At 32.4% G+C, this 18,114-nt stretch overlaps 1 protein-coding gene across 1 annotated transcript; it reads left to right on the top strand.

Annotated features, from left to right (window-relative positions):
* Positions 1-6,250: 6,250 nt before the first annotated feature.
* On the top strand, positions 6,251-7,125 carry LOC129749923 (endocuticle structural glycoprotein SgAbd-3-like). Its single transcript, XM_055745055.1, has 3 exons — positions 6,251-6,471; positions 6,721-6,891; positions 6,995-7,125. Exons 1-3 carry the CDS (start codon positions 6,335-6,337, stop codon positions 7,059-7,061), a joined length of 375 nt encoding a protein of 124 aa, XP_055601030.1. The 5' UTR covers positions 6,251-6,334; the 3' UTR covers positions 7,062-7,125.
* Positions 7,126-18,114: the final 10,989 nt, after the last annotated feature.

Raw genomic sequence — 18,114 nt, 5'->3', positions numbered from 1 at the left:
TTTGTCATTTTTGTCATTTTTGTCATTTTTGTCATTTTTGTCATTTTTGTCATTTTTGTCATTTTTGTCATTTTTGTCATTTTTGTCATTTTTGTCATTTTTGTCATTTTTGTCATTTTTGTCATTTTTGTCATTTTTGTCATTTTTGTCATTTTTGTCATTTTTGTCATTTTTGTCATTTTTGTCATTTTTGTCATTTTTGTCATTTTTGTCATTTTTGTCATTTTTGTCATTTTTGTCATTTTTGTCATTTTTGTCATTTTTGTCATTTTTGTCATTTTTGTCATTTTTGTCATTTTTGTCATTTTTGTCATTTTTGTCATTTTTGTCATTTTTGTCATTTTTGTCATTTTTGTCATTTTTGTCATTTTTGTCATTTTTGTCATTTTTGTCATTTTTGTCATTTTTGTCATTTTTGTCATTTTTGTCATTTTTGTCATTTTTGTCATTTTTGTCATTTTTGTCATTTTTGTCATTTTTGTCATTTTTGTCATTTTTGTCATTTTTGTCATTTTTGTCATTTTTGTCATTTTTGTCATTTTTGTCATTTTTGTCATTTTTGTCATTTTTGTCATTTTTGTCATTTTTGTCATTTTTGTCATTTTTGTCATTTTTGTCATTTTTGTCATTTTTGTCATTTTTGTCATTTTTGTCATTTTTGTCATTTTTGTCATTTTTGTCATTTTTGTCATTTTTGTCATTTTTGTCATTTTTGTCATTTTTGTCATTTTTGTCATTTTTGTCATTTTTGTCATTTTTGTCATTTTTGTCATTTTTGTCATTTTTGTCATTTTTGTCATTTTTGTCATTTTTGTCATTTTTGTCATTTTTGTCATTTTTGTCATTTTTGTCATTTTTGTCATTTTTGTCATTTTTGTCATTTTTGTCATTTTTGTCATTTTTGTCATTTTTGTCATTTTTGTCATTTTTGTCATTTTTGTCATTTTTGTCATTTTTGTCATTTTTGTCATTTTTGTCATTTTTGTCATTTTTGTCATTTTTGTCATTTTTGTCATTTTTGTCATTTTTGTCATTTTTGTCATTTTTGTCATTTTTGTCATTTTTGTCATTTTTGTCATTTTTGTCATTTTTGTCATTTTTGTCATTTTTGTCATTTTTGTCATTTTTGTCATTTTTGTCATTTTTGTCATTTTTGTCATTTTTGTCATTTTTGTCATTTTTGTCATTTTTGTCATTTTTGTCATTTTTGTCATTTTTGTCATTTTTGTCATTTTTGTCATTTTTGTCATTTTTGTCATTTTTGTCATTTTTGTCATTTTTGTCATTTTTGTCATTTTTGTCATTTTTGTCATTTTTGTCATTTTTGTCATTTTTGTCATTTTTGTCATTTTTGTCATTTTTGTCATTTTTGTCATTTTTGTCATTTTTGTCATTTTTGTCATTTTTGTCATTTTTGTCATTTTTGTCATTTTTGTCATTTTTGTCATTTTTGTCATTTTTGTCATTTTTGTCATTTTTGTCATTTTTGTCATTTTTGTCATTTTTGTCATTTTTGTCATTTTTGTCATTTTTGTCATTTTTGTCATTTTTGTCATTTTTGTCATTTTTGTCATTTTTGTCATTTTTGTCATTTTTGTCATTTTTGTCATTTTTGTCATTTTTGTCATTTTTGTCATTTTTGTCATTTTTGTCATTTTTGTCATTTTTGTCATTTTTGTCATTTTTGTCATTTTTGTCATTTTTGTCATTTTTGTCATTTTTGTCATTTTTGTCATTTTTGTCATTTTTGTCATTTTTGTCATTTTTGTCATTTTTGTCATTTTTGTCATTTTTGTCATTTTTGTCATTTTTGTCATTTTTGTCATTTTTGTCATTTTTGTCATTTTTGTCATTTTTGTCATTTTTGTCATTTTTGTCATTTTTGTCATTTTTGTCATTTTTGTCATTTTTGTCATTTTTGTCATTTTTGTCATTTTTGTCATTTTTGTCATTTTTGTCATTTTTGTCATTTTTGTCATTTTTGTCATTTTTGTCATTTTTGTCATTTTTGTCATTTTTGTCATTTTTGTCATTTTTGTCATTTTTGTCATTTTTGTCATTTTTGTCATTTTTGTCATTTTTGTCATTTTTGTCATTTTTGTCATTTTTGTCATTTTTGTCATTTTTGTCATTTTTGTCATTTTTGTCATTTTTGTCATTTTTGTCATTTTTGTCATTTTTGTCATTTTTGTCATTTTTGTCATTTTTGTCATTTTTGTCATTTTTGTCATTTTTGTCATTTTTGTCATTTTTGTCATTTTTGTCATTTTTGTCATTTTTGTCATTTTTGTCATTTTTGTCATTTTTGTCATTTTTGTCATTTTTGTCATTTTTGTCATTTTTGTCATTTTTGTCATTTTTGTCATTTTTGTCATTTTTGTCATTTTTGTCATTTTTGTCATTTTTGTCATTTTTGTCATTTTTGTCATTTTTGTCATTTTTGTCATTTTTGTCATTTTTGTCATTTTTGTCATTTTTGTCATTTTTGTCATTTTTGTCATTTTTGTCATTTTTGTCATTTTTGTCATTTTTGTCATTTTTGTCATTTTTGTCATTTTTGTCATTTTTGTCATTTTTGTCATTTTTGTCATTTTTGTCATTTTTGTCATTTTTGTCATTTTTGTCATTTTTGTCATTTTTGTCATTTTTGTCATTTTTGTCATTTTTGTCATTTTTGTCATTTTTGTCATTTTTGTCATTTTTGTCATTTTTGTCATTTTTGTCATTTTTGTCATTTTTGTCATTTTTGTCATTTTTGTCATTTTTGTCATTTTTGTCATTTTTGTCATTTTTGTCATTTTTGTCATTTTTGTCATTTTTGTCATTTTTGTCATTTTTGTCATTTTTGTCATTTTTGTCATTTTTGTCATTTTTGTCATTTTTGTCATTTTTGTCATTTTTGTCATTTTTGTCATTTTTGTCATTTTTGTCATTTTTGTCATTTTTGTCATTTTTGTCATTTTTGTCATTTTTGTCATTTTTGTCATTTTTGTCATTTTTGTCATTTTTGTCATTTTTGTCATTTTTGTCATTTTTGTCATTTTTGTCATTTTTGTCATTTTTGTCATTTTTGTCATTTTTGTCATTTTTGTCATTTTTGTCATTTTTGTCATTTTTGTCATTTTTGTCATTTTTGTCATTTTTGTCATTTTTGTCATTTTTGTCATTTTTGTCATTTTTGTCATTTTTGTCATTTTTGTCATTTTTGTCATTTTTGTCATTTTTGTCATTTTTGTCATTTTTGTCATTTTTGTCATTTTTGTCATTTTTGTCATTTTTGTCATTTTTGTCATTTTTGTCATTTTTGTCATTTTTGTCATTTTTGTCATTTTTGTCATTTTTGTCATTTTTGTCATTTTTGTCATTTTTGTCATTTTTGTCATTTTTGTCATTTTTGTCATTTTTGTCATTTTTGTCATTTTTGTCATTTTTGTCATTTTTGTCATTTTTGTCATTTTTGTCATTTTTGTCATTTTTGTCATTTTTGTCATTTTTGTCATTTTTGTCATTTTTGTCATTTTTGTCATTTTTGTCATTTTTGTCATTTTTGTCATTTTTGTCATTTTTGTCATTTTTGTCATTTTTGTCATTTTTGTCATTTTTGTCATTTTTGTCATTTTTGTCATTTTTGTCATTTTTGTCATTTTTGTCATTTTTGTCATTTTTGTCATTTTTGTCATTTTTGTCATTTTTGTCATTTTTGTCATTTTTGTCATTTTTGTCATTTTTGTCATTTTTGTCATTTTTGTCATTTTTGTCATTTTTGTCATTTTTGTCATTTTTGTCATTTTTGTCATTTTTGTCATTTTTGTCATTTTTGTCATTTTTGTCATTTTTGTCATTTTTGTCATTTTTGTCATTTTTGTCATTTTTGTCATTTTTGTCATTTTTGTCATTTTTGTCATTTTTGTCATTTTTGTCATTTTTGTCATTTTTGTCATTTTTGTCATTTTTGTCATTTTTGTCATTTTTGTCATTTTTGTCATTTTTGTCATTTTTGTCATTTTTGTCATTTTTGTCATTTTTGTCATTTTTGTCATTTTTGTCATTTTTGTCATTTTTGTCATTTTTGTCATTTTTGTCATTTTTGTCATTTTTGTCATTTTTGTCATTTTTGTCATTTTTGTCATTTTTGTCATTTTTGTCATTTTTGTCATTTTTGTCATTTTTGTCATTTTTGTCATTTTTGTCATTTTTGTCATTTTTGTCATTTTTGTCATTTTTGTCATTTTTGTCATTTTTGTCATTTTTGTCATTTTTGTCATTTTTGTCATTTTTGTCATTTTTGTCATTTTTGTCATTTTTGTCATTTTTGTCATTTTTGTCATTTTTGTCATTTTTGTCATTTTTGTCATTTTTGTCATTTTTGTCATTTTTGTCATTTTTGTCATTTTTGTCATTTTTGTCATTTTTGTCATTTTTGTCATTTTTGTCATTTTTGTCATTTTTGTCATTTTTGTCATTTTTGTCATTTTTGTCATTTTTGTCATTTTTGTCATTTTTGTCATTTTTGTCATTTTTGTCATTTTTGTCATTTTTGTCATTTTTGTCATTTTTGTCATTTTTGTCATTTTTGTCATTTTTGTCATTTTTGTCATTTTTGTCATTTTTGTCATTTTTGTCATTTTTGTCATTTTTGTCATTTTTGTCATTTTTGTCATTTTTGTCATTTTTGTCATTTTTGTCATTTTTGTCATTTTTGTCATTTTTGTCATTTTTGTCATTTTTGTCATTTTTGTCATTTTTGTCATTTTTGTCATTTTTGTCATTTTTGTCATTTTTGTCATTTTTGTCATTTTTGTCATTTTTGTCATTTTTGTCATTTTTGTCATTTTTGTCATTTTTGTCATTTTTGTCATTTTTGTCATTTTTGTCATTTTTGTCATTTTTGTCATTTTTGTCATTTTTGTCATTTTTGTCATTTTTGTCATTTTTGTCATTTTTGTCATTTTTGTCATTTTTGTCATTTTTGTCATTTTTGTCATTTTTGTCATTTTTGTCATTTTTGTCATTTTTGTCATTTTTGTCATTTTTGTCATTTTTGTCATTTTTGTCATTTTTGTCATTTTTGTCATTTTTGTCATTTTTGTCATTTTTGTCATTTTTGTCATTTTTGTCATTTTTGTCATTTTTGTCATTTTTGTCATTTTTGTCATTTTTGTCATTTTTGTCATTTTTGTCATTTTTGTCATTTTTGTCATTTTTGTCATTTTTGTCATTTTTGTCATTTTTGTCATTTTTGTCATTTTTGTCATTTTTGTCATTTTTGTCTTTTTTGTCATTTTTGTCATTTTTGTCATTTTTGTCATTTTTGTCATTTTTGTCATTTTTGTCATTTTTGTCATTTTTGTCATTTTTGTCATTTTTGTCATTTTTGTCATTTTTGTCATTTTTGTAATTTTTGTCATTTTTGTCATTTTTGTCATTTTTGTCATTTTTGTCATTTTTGTCATTTTTGTCATTTTTGTCATTTTTGTCATTTTTGTCATTTTTGTCATTTTTGTCATTTTTGTCATTTTTGTCATTTTTGTCATTTTTGTCATTTTTGTCATTTTTGTCCTTTTTGCAGCGATAAATTTAAATTACAATTTTATTGTAGATTGAATATATTGAAATATTTTTTTCAAATGTTTTGAAATTATTCATTCTATAAAACAAAATTAAAATAAATCATTCCTTGCTGTGTAAACACAAACAAAAATGCTTGTAATTGTACGACTGAGTTCCAATTTTTTTGTGACCAAAAGTAATTTTCTTTCAGTTATTGGAAAAAAAATCATAAATTAGATTTATTTTATTTTGTAGGAGCACCCTAAACATGTGAAGAATATTCATTCATCGTTTGTGCACTCTAAATGACAAATCTAACACCATCTAAGACAGTCAAATCTATCGAATATCGATAACTTTGTCAGATGCCGTATGATCTTGAATTCAGTAAAACCAAATAAATTCTGCTGGTGCTCAGCACTTGCACAAAGCAAAACGTTCATCGAACTGCCCATTCGTTTTCGATATCTGCGAGTGTCGTATGACGAAAAGTGAGTAAATAATCTTCACACTTCTAAGATTACTAACCGTGAGGACGACCCGCCGAAGATCGGTTAATGACAAATTTTTTGTCGCATATTTCACACAAATAGCTCACATAAATCACACGGAAAAAACCACACACGCATTTTGGGGCGACTGTTTTCCATATAAAAAGCTGATTCGATGCGCTTTGCAGTCACAGTGCCATTGTTGTTATCACTCAGGACAAAGCGCATCCGTTTCCAATAATTTCTTTTTGCTTTTACCAAACTTACATTAGTACAAAAATTTAATTTCAATCATGAAGGTGTTTGTCGCTGTTCTAGTCCTGTCCGTTGCCCTAGTGCACGCAGCTCCTCAAGGTCGAACTGCGGATTTCGACGCCACAATTGTATCTCAAACTTCCGACATCCAGCCGGATGGCAGCTTCCAGTATGCGTAAGTACCCCGGGGTTCATAGAGTAATAAACATTGCCTTGTTAATTTATAACACTTCAAGGGAGATGAGGATCATTGTTAGAATACATCTTCTTAATAATTAATTAGAGAGAGAAGTTGGAAATTTCCTCCCAAGAAATAATTAGGCCTCATTTGTTTACCTAATCTAACATTTGAATTTAAAAATCTCGACAAATAAAAATGCGTATCTAATCAACTTCAAAAACCTACCACCCATTTCCGTTACAGTTTTGAAACCGGAAACGGCATCAAGGTAGAAGACCAGGGCACCATCAAGGAGGTTCGAGTTCCCAAGACGGATGAAACTGGACGCACCATTGGCGAAGATGTCGTTCCCGTGGCCGTTCAAACCGGATCGTTCCAGTACACCGCCCCCGATGGACAAATCTATACCCTGAGGTATTGATTAGAGTTTCAGAATGTCATCTTCCATGCTAAGAATCTATACGTTTCGATTGTGTTGTTGTTAACATTTCGCTTTCACTTTCGCACCTCCATCCAGGTACATTGCCGATGAAAATGGATTCCAACCGCAGGCAGATCACCTTCCAGCAGCTCCCACTGCCTAGGGCTAGTCCAATGCTGGTGCCATGTTTCGTAAGATGAAACCGCAACGTATGAGTACAATTCCACTACATTTGTAATGTGGTAACGATGTTTGTAAATATAGTTTCCTTTTTTTAACATTTCAATTAGTCACGGTTACTGGCTGTATCACATTCCCTGGCTTAGTGATACGCATAAATAAACGCAAGAAGTTTCTGGACTTCATTAGTTCGAGTGTATTGTTTTAAAGCACTGAAAAATTGTATAGGAATTGCACAAATTCTATGGAAACCTCAAGTTAGTTAAAAATATTTTACCGAAAATCAAATAATCTTACTTATTTTTGAATTCTAAAACATTAACTAAAGCCACAGACTAATACTAAAGCTATGATCAATTAGTATCCGGACACTTTATTTTAACGATAGCTACGTTACTGAGATATCCCAAGTAACACAGATCAAGCTAACTAGCATTTCGATGTTTTATTATGGTTTTATTATGGCTTTTTTTGTGCAGCCCGTTTTATGATGGTCATGCAAAATGCTTATATTCTTGAATCGACCATCTGTTTTTAGATAGTTTTGAAAACGCTCATAAATCTTCCATTAAACATACTGTTTTAGTTATTTAGAAAGAGTTAGGAATGCTTTGTTTAAACTATAATAAAACACAAACTTAGAAGTTTGCTCCAAGCTTTCTTTTGCATGTTCTATACCCGATCAGGAGAGCATATCAAAATAATAACTCAAACGTATCTTACCAAGATATTTACAATTGATTCAGTTATAATTAAGTACTCTAAATTATCGATCTGAAGTTTCTCCAATCTGAATTATATCTTATTCTGATCTACAGACTTCAATGGGGTTGAGCTCATTTTCAATGATAAAGATTTTTTTCGGATTTTCCTAAAATAAAATGATTATATCAAATTTTGATATACGTGCAATTTTTTATGAAACACGGACATCGAAGTCAACGGCCCAAACCGTGCATTAATGAGTTTCGCTCAACAGATTTATAAAATTGGATCTAATTTTTGGGAAACCAAATATGGAGCATGGTTTAAGCATATAATGAGGTTTTTTGACATTCCACTAGAATTTTTTCTTGAAGCACTCATATCTTGATAAGTTATAATTTTGATAGGTTTTGTTCTGTCCAATATCAAACTATACTATCTGAATGAGATATAATCTTGAAAGGAGCATATCTAAAATTGATATAATTTAGATATGATCGCATAGATTTTTTTATATAATTTGAGATATTTTAACATCCTACGAGTACTAAATTATATCTCATTTTGATGGAAAAAAATTGACTATCAAAATATCTCATCTTGATATAATTTTGTTATTCTCTTCTGATCGGGTAATAGCACTCAGTGCCTGATTATTAAACCGCCATAAAACTAAGTGACAGTTCTCGATCAAGATGTCAAAACAGGACACGCTCAGATTAGATAGCACATATTTGAATTAGAATTCCCATTTTTACACATTTTTGATAAGTTCTGTGTGTTGATTTTGAGTTAAAATAATAAAAAATTATAAAAATCTATGAAAACTTCGAATTACCGGAAGTGGAATGAATAACTCTACAATATGAGTATTGAGTGAAAGAGTTCAAATAGGAGGAACAAAATTTGTTGCTTGACGCGATGGCGGCATCCGCTTTTATTTTCAAAGTTGTAAATAACTGAAAATATCATGAAACCTTATTAAAATTGTTATTAAGTGAAAGTAATAAACGAGTAGAAGTCGAATTTCGTTGTCCGTCGCCATCTTAAATTCCAAGATGGCGGCTACCACTCAACTTGAAAATACTGTAAATGACTGAAAATCGCATCAAACCCTTACAATATGGGTATTAGTTGAAAGAAATGAACCAGTAAAAGTCGAAGTTCGTTATTTGACGCCATCCGAATTCAAGATGGTGGTTCCAACTGAACTTTAAAATGTTGTATATGACTTATAATCGTATGAAACCTCAACAATATTGGTATTGGGTAAAAGGGCTAAACGAGTAGTAAGTGACCCAAAATCGCACAAAGCAACCACGATACAGACCCCGAGCGTTTTTGGCAACATTCGATTTTGGAAACATCCGATTTTGGCACATGTCCCTAAATCAAACAAATAACAGAAACAACATAACCTTATAGTTTTCGCTTTAATAGGACCAATACAATTTAGTCATATTAGCATGATAGACATAATACAATGACATAAATAGCAAATGGCAAAAAACCAAAACTATCGAAAAAACAAGAAAAGTGCTAAATGCATCAATAACATGATAAAAAATGTAGTACAAAGAAAAAACAAAGTTGAGGAAAGAATCGTTCGATTTGTACAACACAAAATGTTCGAGCGGGTTGCCAAAAACAATCTGGGTCTGGTTCTTCTAGTTTATCCCTTTCAACGAATACCAATATTGTAAAGCTTTCGTGCGGTTTTTAGTCATTTGCAGAATTTTAAAGCTCAGTGGAAGCCGCCATCTTGGATTTCAAGATGTCGTTTGATAGAAAACTTCGACTTCTACTCGTTTGGTCCTTTCACACAATGCCTATATTGTGGGAGTTTCATGCAATTTTCAGTGTTTAACAGCATTTTAGAGTTCAGTAAAAGCTGCCATCTTGGATTTCGAGATGCACCTGATAGCAAAATTTGACTTCTTCTAGGTTAGCCCTTTTAGCCAATACCCATATTGTGGGTGTTTCATGCGGTTTTTTAGTTATTTACAGCATTTTAAGGTTCAGCAAAAGTCGCCATCTTGGATTTCAAGAGGATCTGATAGAGAAATTCCACTTAAACTGATTAAGCCATTATACCCAATGACCATATTGTGGGAATTTCTAGTGACTTTCAATGATTTCAATCATTTTATAGTTCAGTGGAAGCCGCAATCTTGGATTTCAAGATGACGCCTAATTGCGAAATTTGTATTCTACTCGTTGATCCTTTTCAACTTATACGAATTTTGTGGAAATTTCATGTGATTTTCAGTGATTAACAGCATTTTAAAGTTCAGTGGAAGCTGCCATCTTGGATTTCAAGTTGACGTCCGATAGCGAAATTCGACTTCTTGTAGTTTAGCCCTTTCACCAAATACCAATATTGTGGGCCTTCCATGCGATTCTCAGTGACTAACAGCATTTCAAAGTTCAGCGGAAGACGCCATCTTGGATTTCAAGATGGCGTCGAAAAGAAAATAATCGGCTTCTTCTAGTTTAGCCCTTTCAACCAATACCCATATAGTGGTTGTTTAATGCGACTTTTGGTCATTTACAGCATTAAAAGTTCAGCGGATGCCTCCATTTTGGATTTCAAGATGGCGTCTGATAGCGAAATTCGACTTCTAATCGTTTAGCCCTTTCACCCAATACCAATATTGATGGGATTTCATGCGATTTTAAGTCATTTACAACATTTGAACGATCAGCGAAAGCCGCCATCTTGGATTTCAAGATGGCGTCAGTCAACGAAATTTGACTTCAACTCATGATTTATTCCACGGGTGATTAACAACCAATCCGTTTTTATTTAAAATGTATGTCCTCATTTACTGTACTAAGGATCAAAAACTCAGAAATTAGGAACTTATCCTAAGCGTGTAATTGATTGGCTTGCGAGAGAAACGTCAAATCGTTGCTTTTTTTGGGGTCATCATTAAACCATAATAAAACTATGAATGTTTTATAATAGCTTTTTAAAAGCTTTGGTGACCAAAATTGATGACCAACAAAGATATGTCATGATGACGTTTCTAGGGTAGGGCCAAAAAGCCTAATTTTGGCTTTATTAGAGTCGAGGTGATGTTATAGAATGCGCTTTAGCTTTTTATGAAGATTAATGCTATAGTCCAAACGAAATTTTGCTGACCATAATAAAGCTAAAATTGTTACTTGGGATTGGATATGCCAAAATTTCACACATTCGACTAGCTACTTCAATCCTTACGTGCTTACGTCTTCGGTCTTCCATGTTGTCCAATAAAGTTGTGGAGCCGGTTAAATCAATCGATCTAATTTTCTTTTGCGCCAAATGTGTAGGGATGAGATGAACAATATAGAGAAAATAAATCAAATTTAATTAGGAATAAAATAAAATAATAGTTGTATTCGGCAACACTGTAGATGAATAAAATAAAATAAATTTCTATGAGAACATTTGCTATTTTGGCAGCACTTGACAAACAAACAAAACAAAGTCAGTCATTAAGTGGTATGAATAAGGTTTAGCAATTGCTTCGGTAGCTTTTACTTAGCTCGAAATCAATCAAAGCAAAAGTCCAAAGCATTTGCTTAGTTTGGTATGAATTAACATTTGCTTAGCGGATGTGTACTAAAGTCTTAGAACATAGCTTTTGCTTCGAAAAATAGAGCTATCCAACCAGCAGAATCTGAAGTTTTCTAAAGTAAAATGAAAGAAGACGATCAGAAAATTGAAAAGTACGGCTAAAGTAGCCTTGAAGTCGACGAAGCGGGTGGTGGGTGTAAGAACGACCGTAATTTTTTGTTAATGCGTGCTCGTATGCGTTGATGTTTAAAGAAAAATTAATACATATTCGAAAATTGTCAAACAAAAAACGGCCTAACTTTAATATTTATCATAAGCTCTCCCACATGTATTCGGATCGAAATAATCCGATGTATGAAAAAAATAGGCAATAGGCGGGCATTTTAATTTAGATTTTTTTTTAAATCTTAGGATTATAAAAAAATATATAAAAATGAGAGATCTGTATAATCTTTTAAATTATTACAATTTATTTCTTACTTTGAGCCAATTGGGACTTCTTCCACTATAGCCGGATTTTTTTTTAATTTGAAATATTTACTAATTGATTTGTTTATTGTCATCTTTGACGAATGATTTTTTACAACGACAGGAATATGAAAAAAGTTGGGTTATCCCTTCGACTTTTCTTTATCCATGTTGAAAATACCTTTTTGAATTGTTTTGAAGTGAAATATTGCTAATTTGATAAGTTCACGACGTTATTAAAGATTTTTTTTTATTGGAAAAGTCTGCTACCGAGCATGCTTAGAAAATAAAGCAATTGCTATGAGATTTGTCAAGCAATTGCTTCAGATTTGAGCTTTATTCATACCAAACTAGCTTGTTCTAAAAGTAAAAGCTCCTGACTGAGAAAACAGCTGTCAAAAAAACTTTATTCATAACAACCGAAGCAATTGCTTTAAGCGACTGCTCGACTGCTCGATTCAGTTTAGCAAAAGCAATTACTAAGTTTTTTTCATACCACCCATTGATCTATTCTTGCGAGCGACAGACGTGTTTAGGTGAATCTCTGAATTGAGATTCGTAAAATCTCGACAATGGCGTGGTTGGTAGAATAAGCACAAATAGCGCAGATATTTAAGGCTGCTGCTGCTGATTGTTTTGATTTGGCCTTCCGGTGGAAATAAGACGGAATTGCCCCTGAAAAGCGCAGATATTTAAGGCTGCTGCTGCTGATTGTTTTGATTTGGCCTTCCGGTGGAAATAAGACGGAATTGCCCCTGAAAAGCGCAGATATTTAAGGCTGCTGCTGCTGATTGTTTTGATTTGGCCTTCCGGTGGAAATAAGACGGAATTGCCGTTAAAAGTGCAGATATTTAAGGCTGGTGCTGCTGATTATTTTGATTTGGCCTTCCGGTGGAAATAAGACGGAATTGCCCCTGAAAAGCGCAGATATTTAAGGCTGCTGCTGCTGATTGTTTTGATTTGGCCTTCCGGTGGAAATAAGACGGAATTGCCGTTAAAAGTGCAGATATTTAAGGCTGGTGCTGCTGATTATTTTGATTTGGCCTTCCGGTGGAAATAAGACGGAATTGCCGTTAAAAGCGTAGATATTTAAGGCTGCTGCTGCTGATTGTTTTGATTTGGCCTTCCGGTGGAAATAAGACGGAATTGCCCCTGAAAAGCGCAGATATTTAAGGCTGCTGCTGCTGATTGTTTTGATTTGGCCTTCCGGTGGAAATAAGACGGAATTGCCACTGAAAAGCGTAGATATTTAAGGCTGCCGCTGCTGATTGTTTTGATCTGGCCTTCCGGTGGAAATAAGACGGAATTGCCGTTAAAAGTGCAGATATTTAAGGCTGCTGCTGCTGATTGTTTTGATTTGGCCTTCCGGTGGAAATAAGACGGAATTGCCGTTAAAAGCGTAGATATTTAAGGCTGCTGCTGCTGATTGTTTTGATTTGGCCTTCCGGTGGAAATAAGACGGAATTGCCCCTGAAAAGCGCAGATATTTAAGGCTGCTGCTGCTGATTGTTTTGATTTGGCCTTCCGGTGGAAATAAGACGGAATTGCCACTGAAAAGCGCAGATATTTAAGGCTGCCGCTGCTGATTGTTTTGATCTGGCCTTCCGGTGGAAATAAGACGGAATTGCCGTTAAAAGTGCAGATATTTAAGGCTGCTGCTGCTGATTGTTTTGATTTGGCCTTCCGGTGGAAATAAGACGGAATTGCCGTTAAAAGTGGAGATATTTAAGGCTGGTGCTGCTGATTATTTTGATTTGGCCTTCCGGTGGAAATAAGACGGAATTGCCCCTGAAAAGCGCAAATATTTAAGGCTGCTGCTGCTGATTGTTTTGATTTGGCCTTCCGGTGGAAATAAGACGGAATTGCCCCTGAAAAGCGCAGATATTTAAGGCTGCTGCTGCTGATTGTTTTGATTTGGCCTTCCGGTGGAAATAAGACGGAATTGCCGTTAAAAGTGCAGATATTTAAGGCTGGTGCTGCTGATTATTTTGATTTGGCCTTCCGGTGGAAATAAGACGGAATTGCCCCTGAAAAGCGTAGATATTTAAGGCTGCTGCTGCTGATTGTTTTGATTTGGCCTTCCGGTGGAAATAAGACGGAATTGCCCCTGAAAAGCGCAGATATTTAAGGCTGCTGCTGCTGATTGTTTTGATCTGGCCTTCCGGTGGAAATAAGCCGGACGTGCCACTGAAAAGCGCAGATATTTAAGGCTGCTGCTGCTGATTATTTTGATTTGGCCTTCCGGTGGAAATAAGACGGAATTGCCCCTGAAAAGCGCAGATATTTAAGGCTGCTGCTGCTGATTGTTTTGATTTGGCCTTCCGGTGGAAATAAGCCGGAATTGCCACTGAAAAGCGCAGATATTTAAGGCTGCTGCTGCTGATTGTTTTGATCTGGCCTTCCGGTGGAAATAAGACGGAATTGCCGTTAAAAGCGCAGATATTTAAGGCTGCTGATGCTGATTGTTTTGATTTGGCCTTCCGGTGGAAATAAGACGGAATTGCCCCTGAAAAGCGCAGATATTTAAGGCTGCTGCTGCTGATTGTTTTGATTTGGCCTTCCGGTGGAAATAAGATGGAATTGCCCCTGAAAAGCGCAGATATTTAAGGCTGCTGCTGCTGATTGTTTTGATTTGGCCTTCCGGTGGAAATAAGCCGGAATTGCCACTGAAAAGCGTAGATATTTAAGGCTGCCGCTGCTGATTGTTTTGATCTGGCCTTCCGGTGGAAATAAGACGGAATTGCCGTTAAAAGCGCAGATATTTAAGGCTGCTGCTGCTGATTGTTTTGATTTGCCCTTCCGGTGGTATAAGACGGAATTGCCCCTGAAAAGCGCAGATATTTAAGGCTGCTGCTGCTGATTGTTTTGATTTGGCCTTCCGGTGGAAATAAGACGAAATTGCCCCTGAAAAGCGCAGATATTTAAGGCTGCTGCTGCTGATTATATTGATTTGGCCTTCCGGTGGAAATAAGACGGAATTGCCCCTGAAAAGCGCAGATATTTAAGGCTGCTGCTGCTGATTATTTTGATTTGGCCTTCCGGTGGAAATAAGACGGAATTGCCCCTGAAAAGCGCAGATATTTAAGGCTGCTGCTGCTGATTGTTTTGATTTATTTTCTCTATATTGTTCATCTCATCCCTACATTCCTTCTCACCTCTATTCTTAATTAAAACTTTTCACACATCAACATTTGTTTTTTTTTTCTTTAGTGCAAAATTTTATTTACCAAATATCCTCAATTTTTATTCCATATTCCACATCTTTATGTAGGGATGAGATGAACAATATAGAGAAAATAAATCAAATTTAATTAGGAATAAAATAAAATAATAGTTGTATTCGGCAACACTGTAGATGAATAAAATAAAATAAATTTCTATGAGAACATTTGCTATTTTGGCAGCACTTGACAAACAAACAAAACAAAGTCAGTCATTGATCTATTCTTGCGAGCGACAGACGTGTTTAGGTGAATCTCTGAATTGAGATTCGTAAAATCACGACAATGGCTAAAGGCCGGATAAAGGGTCATCGCATTATGCCAAAAAAACACAATCCTTCCTGAATACCCATTCGATCCCATTTGTACCCAAGAACCACAACCCGACAAATCTGCCTCAGTGTCGCCCACTGGAAGATTTTTTCGGAACTTTGAGCTCATTGGTGTACAAAAATAAATAGAGAGTCTGCAAACTGCAAACAAGTAATTGGTAGAATCAATAGATATATTCACCAAGTTGACATGGAGGCCGTACAACGCTCCTGTTCCAACATCAAATGGAAGCTTCGGATAACAGCCGATTGTGGACCATTTTCAACTGTTCACTTTTTTATTTTCAACAATGGACAATGTGCCTATAATTCTAATAAATCAAATCTTTTCCAAGTACACTCGACATTTTTTCATAACTTGAAAGAGAAATTCCAAAATTTTAGTTGCCACCCGTTCGACCTGTTTAATTGAATGATAAAGTTTTTTTTTTCCTTCAAATAGAGTGTAGATATGTGTTTGCATTCGAGCACAACATTATTAAACAACCTGAATATTTAATTCGCAAAATAAAACACGAAACGATCATCGAAAGTGTGACGTCTGATGGAAAGCTCGAGCTATAATCATCCAAACCAAAGGAGAAGTTCAAAGATAAACTAAGCATCAATAAAAAAAAAACACAAAAATCAATTCATTTCAGATACGTTTTTACTGTTCAATTTGTTTTCAAATGCATTCATCTCATCACACATTCGACTAGCTACTTCAATCCTTACGTGCTTACGTCTTCGGTCTTCCATGTTGTCCAATAAAGTTGTGGAGCCGGTTAAATCAATCGATCTTATTTTCTTTTGCGCCAAATGTAGATTAACATCCTAACGTCAAGATTGGCACTCTTTCGTTCGCTGGAAACGGGTTCAATAAGCTCTCATTTCGTGGTTTTGATTTTTGATTAAAAAGTCTTCCCGGAGATATTATTAGTGACGTGACGTTCCATGCAAATCTAATTCATTTTACAATGAAAACCATCTTCAAGATATGCCTAGCATTATTCAAGTTCACTGTTGCCCTGCAGATCGATAAGGTCAATTGTATTGTTGAGTGTATAGTGCAGACCTTAGATCAGGTTAGGTATTGTATAGTCACGCGAATGGATGCACCAAAACACGACCATTCGCTGTTCATATACCCAGATCTGGCACATTGACGGCGAAGGTCGTCCCTGTTACGTATCAATCAGTATTGTACGGCTACACGATCAACCAGTAATTACCGGTACCTGTTTTCCCGCAGCCAGCACCCCTTTTTCGAATCCGATCTGAAGAAGTACGACCGCTTCAAGGTGATGGGTCTAAACTCCCAATGCCACCAGCTCAGCAGCAGCAGCTTCCATGCCCAAATGCCCATGCCGTTCGGGGAGCTTATTCCGATTCAAATTGAACGATGAGCGTCCAAATGGCTCCACGCTCTTGAAGATGATAGTTTTTGCAAGCTTGATAAAACAGAAGAATAAGCGCAGATCCGTTGTACCCACGGCATTGCCAGGGTGGTCGAAGTTAACGGGTACGAGCAGATCTCAACAAGCAGTCACCGGAAGTGCTGCATTCTAGGGGTTTCGGTAGTGTTTTGAAACCATATGGTGTCCGTTCTAAGTATCCTATTTTAGATTAGTTTTTGGTATTTATAACCAGTCAATTGAAGTGATAATCAAATACACTGACGGCCAAAAGTTTGAGATCGCCCTTCAAAATGTATATTCAATGCTGAAAAGTGAACTGGAGACACAAAAAAAGTATCTAAATGGGCTACTTCTCGATACTGTTTTTTCTTGCATCAACTACTTGATCAAAAATTTTCGTCCACATGCGGAAATTAGCTGAAAGTTGCTCCTTGTATTTAAGTAGATTAATGAATTTTCAAGAGATTTTTTTCGAATTTGCCTAACATTTGTATGAAACTCGTTACAAAACTCGATTTTTCAGCATTCGACGTAATCATACAACTCGGCTTTGTTGAATAAATTAACGACTCCAGCGGAAAAATGCACTTTTTTAAACCTTTTGCATGAAAAACCTATTTTTAGGATTGCTAAACATCAAAGAGTTTCTAATGATAGGCTACCGATTACATAGACTGCTTAGAGAGGTAAACTGCTTCTAGACAATAATTAATAACCAAGTTTGGTTGTAAAGCTTTTTACTCTATATTATTTATAGAGATCGGTTCCTCCAGAACAATGCAAAGATAAGTAAGATACAAACTGATTCATTCTGAATGTTGCTCTGGTTCTGCCAGCCTTATTTGAAATTCAAAATATTTTTTTCAAAGGTCGCTCAGGGTTGCATGTATCACTCACTCACTGCATAAACCAATAACTTCTGAACTTAGACCAACATGGTTCGCACTACCCAAGTAACACAGATTAAAGCCAACTAGCATTAGAAAGTTTTGTTATGGTTTTATTGTGGTATTTTATATACTGCTAATTTTATTGATGTTTTATTATGATCACGAAAAATGCTTAGATTCTTGATTCAACTTTTTGTTTTCAGGTAGTTCTGAAAACGCTAATATAGCTTTAAATTTGTTTAAGTTGTTTAGAAAGATTTCTGAATGCTCTATCAAAACTTTAATAAAACATAGAAGTTCACTTTAATCTTTTTTTGCATGTTTTATAAAGGCACGCAGTTCTTGATTCTAAAACTGTAATAAAATTTGGTGACAGTTCTCGATCAAGATGTTAAAACATGACACGCTCAGGCTAGATTTTACATATTTGAATTAAATTCCCATTTTTACACATTTTT

The sequence above is a fragment of the Uranotaenia lowii genome, chromosome 2 (assembly GCF_029784155.1).
Source record: "Uranotaenia lowii strain MFRU-FL chromosome 2, ASM2978415v1, whole genome shotgun sequence".
NCBI lineage: Eukaryota > Metazoa > Arthropoda > Insecta > Diptera > Culicidae > Uranotaenia > Uranotaenia lowii.
The sequence above is the reverse complement of the archived record's forward strand: the minus strand, read 5'-3'. Positions and strand labels throughout refer to the sequence as shown.

What these genes read in the sequence shown, in the direction of transcription:
- LOC129749923 (XM_055745055.1), top strand. Translation starts at nt 6,335, where the DNA reads ATGAAGGTGTTTGTCGCTGTTCTAGTCCTGTCCGTTGCCCTAGTGCAC. An exon ending in GATGGCAGCTTCCAGTATGC is followed by an intron (nt 6,472 to 6,720) that starts GTAAGTACCCCG and finishes TTTCCGTTACAG; the next exon opens with TTTTGAAACCGGAAACGGCA. An exon ending in GGACAAATCTATACCCTGAG is followed by an intron (nt 6,892 to 6,994) that starts GTATTGATTAGA and finishes ACCTCCATCCAG; the next exon opens with GTACATTGCCGATGAAAATG.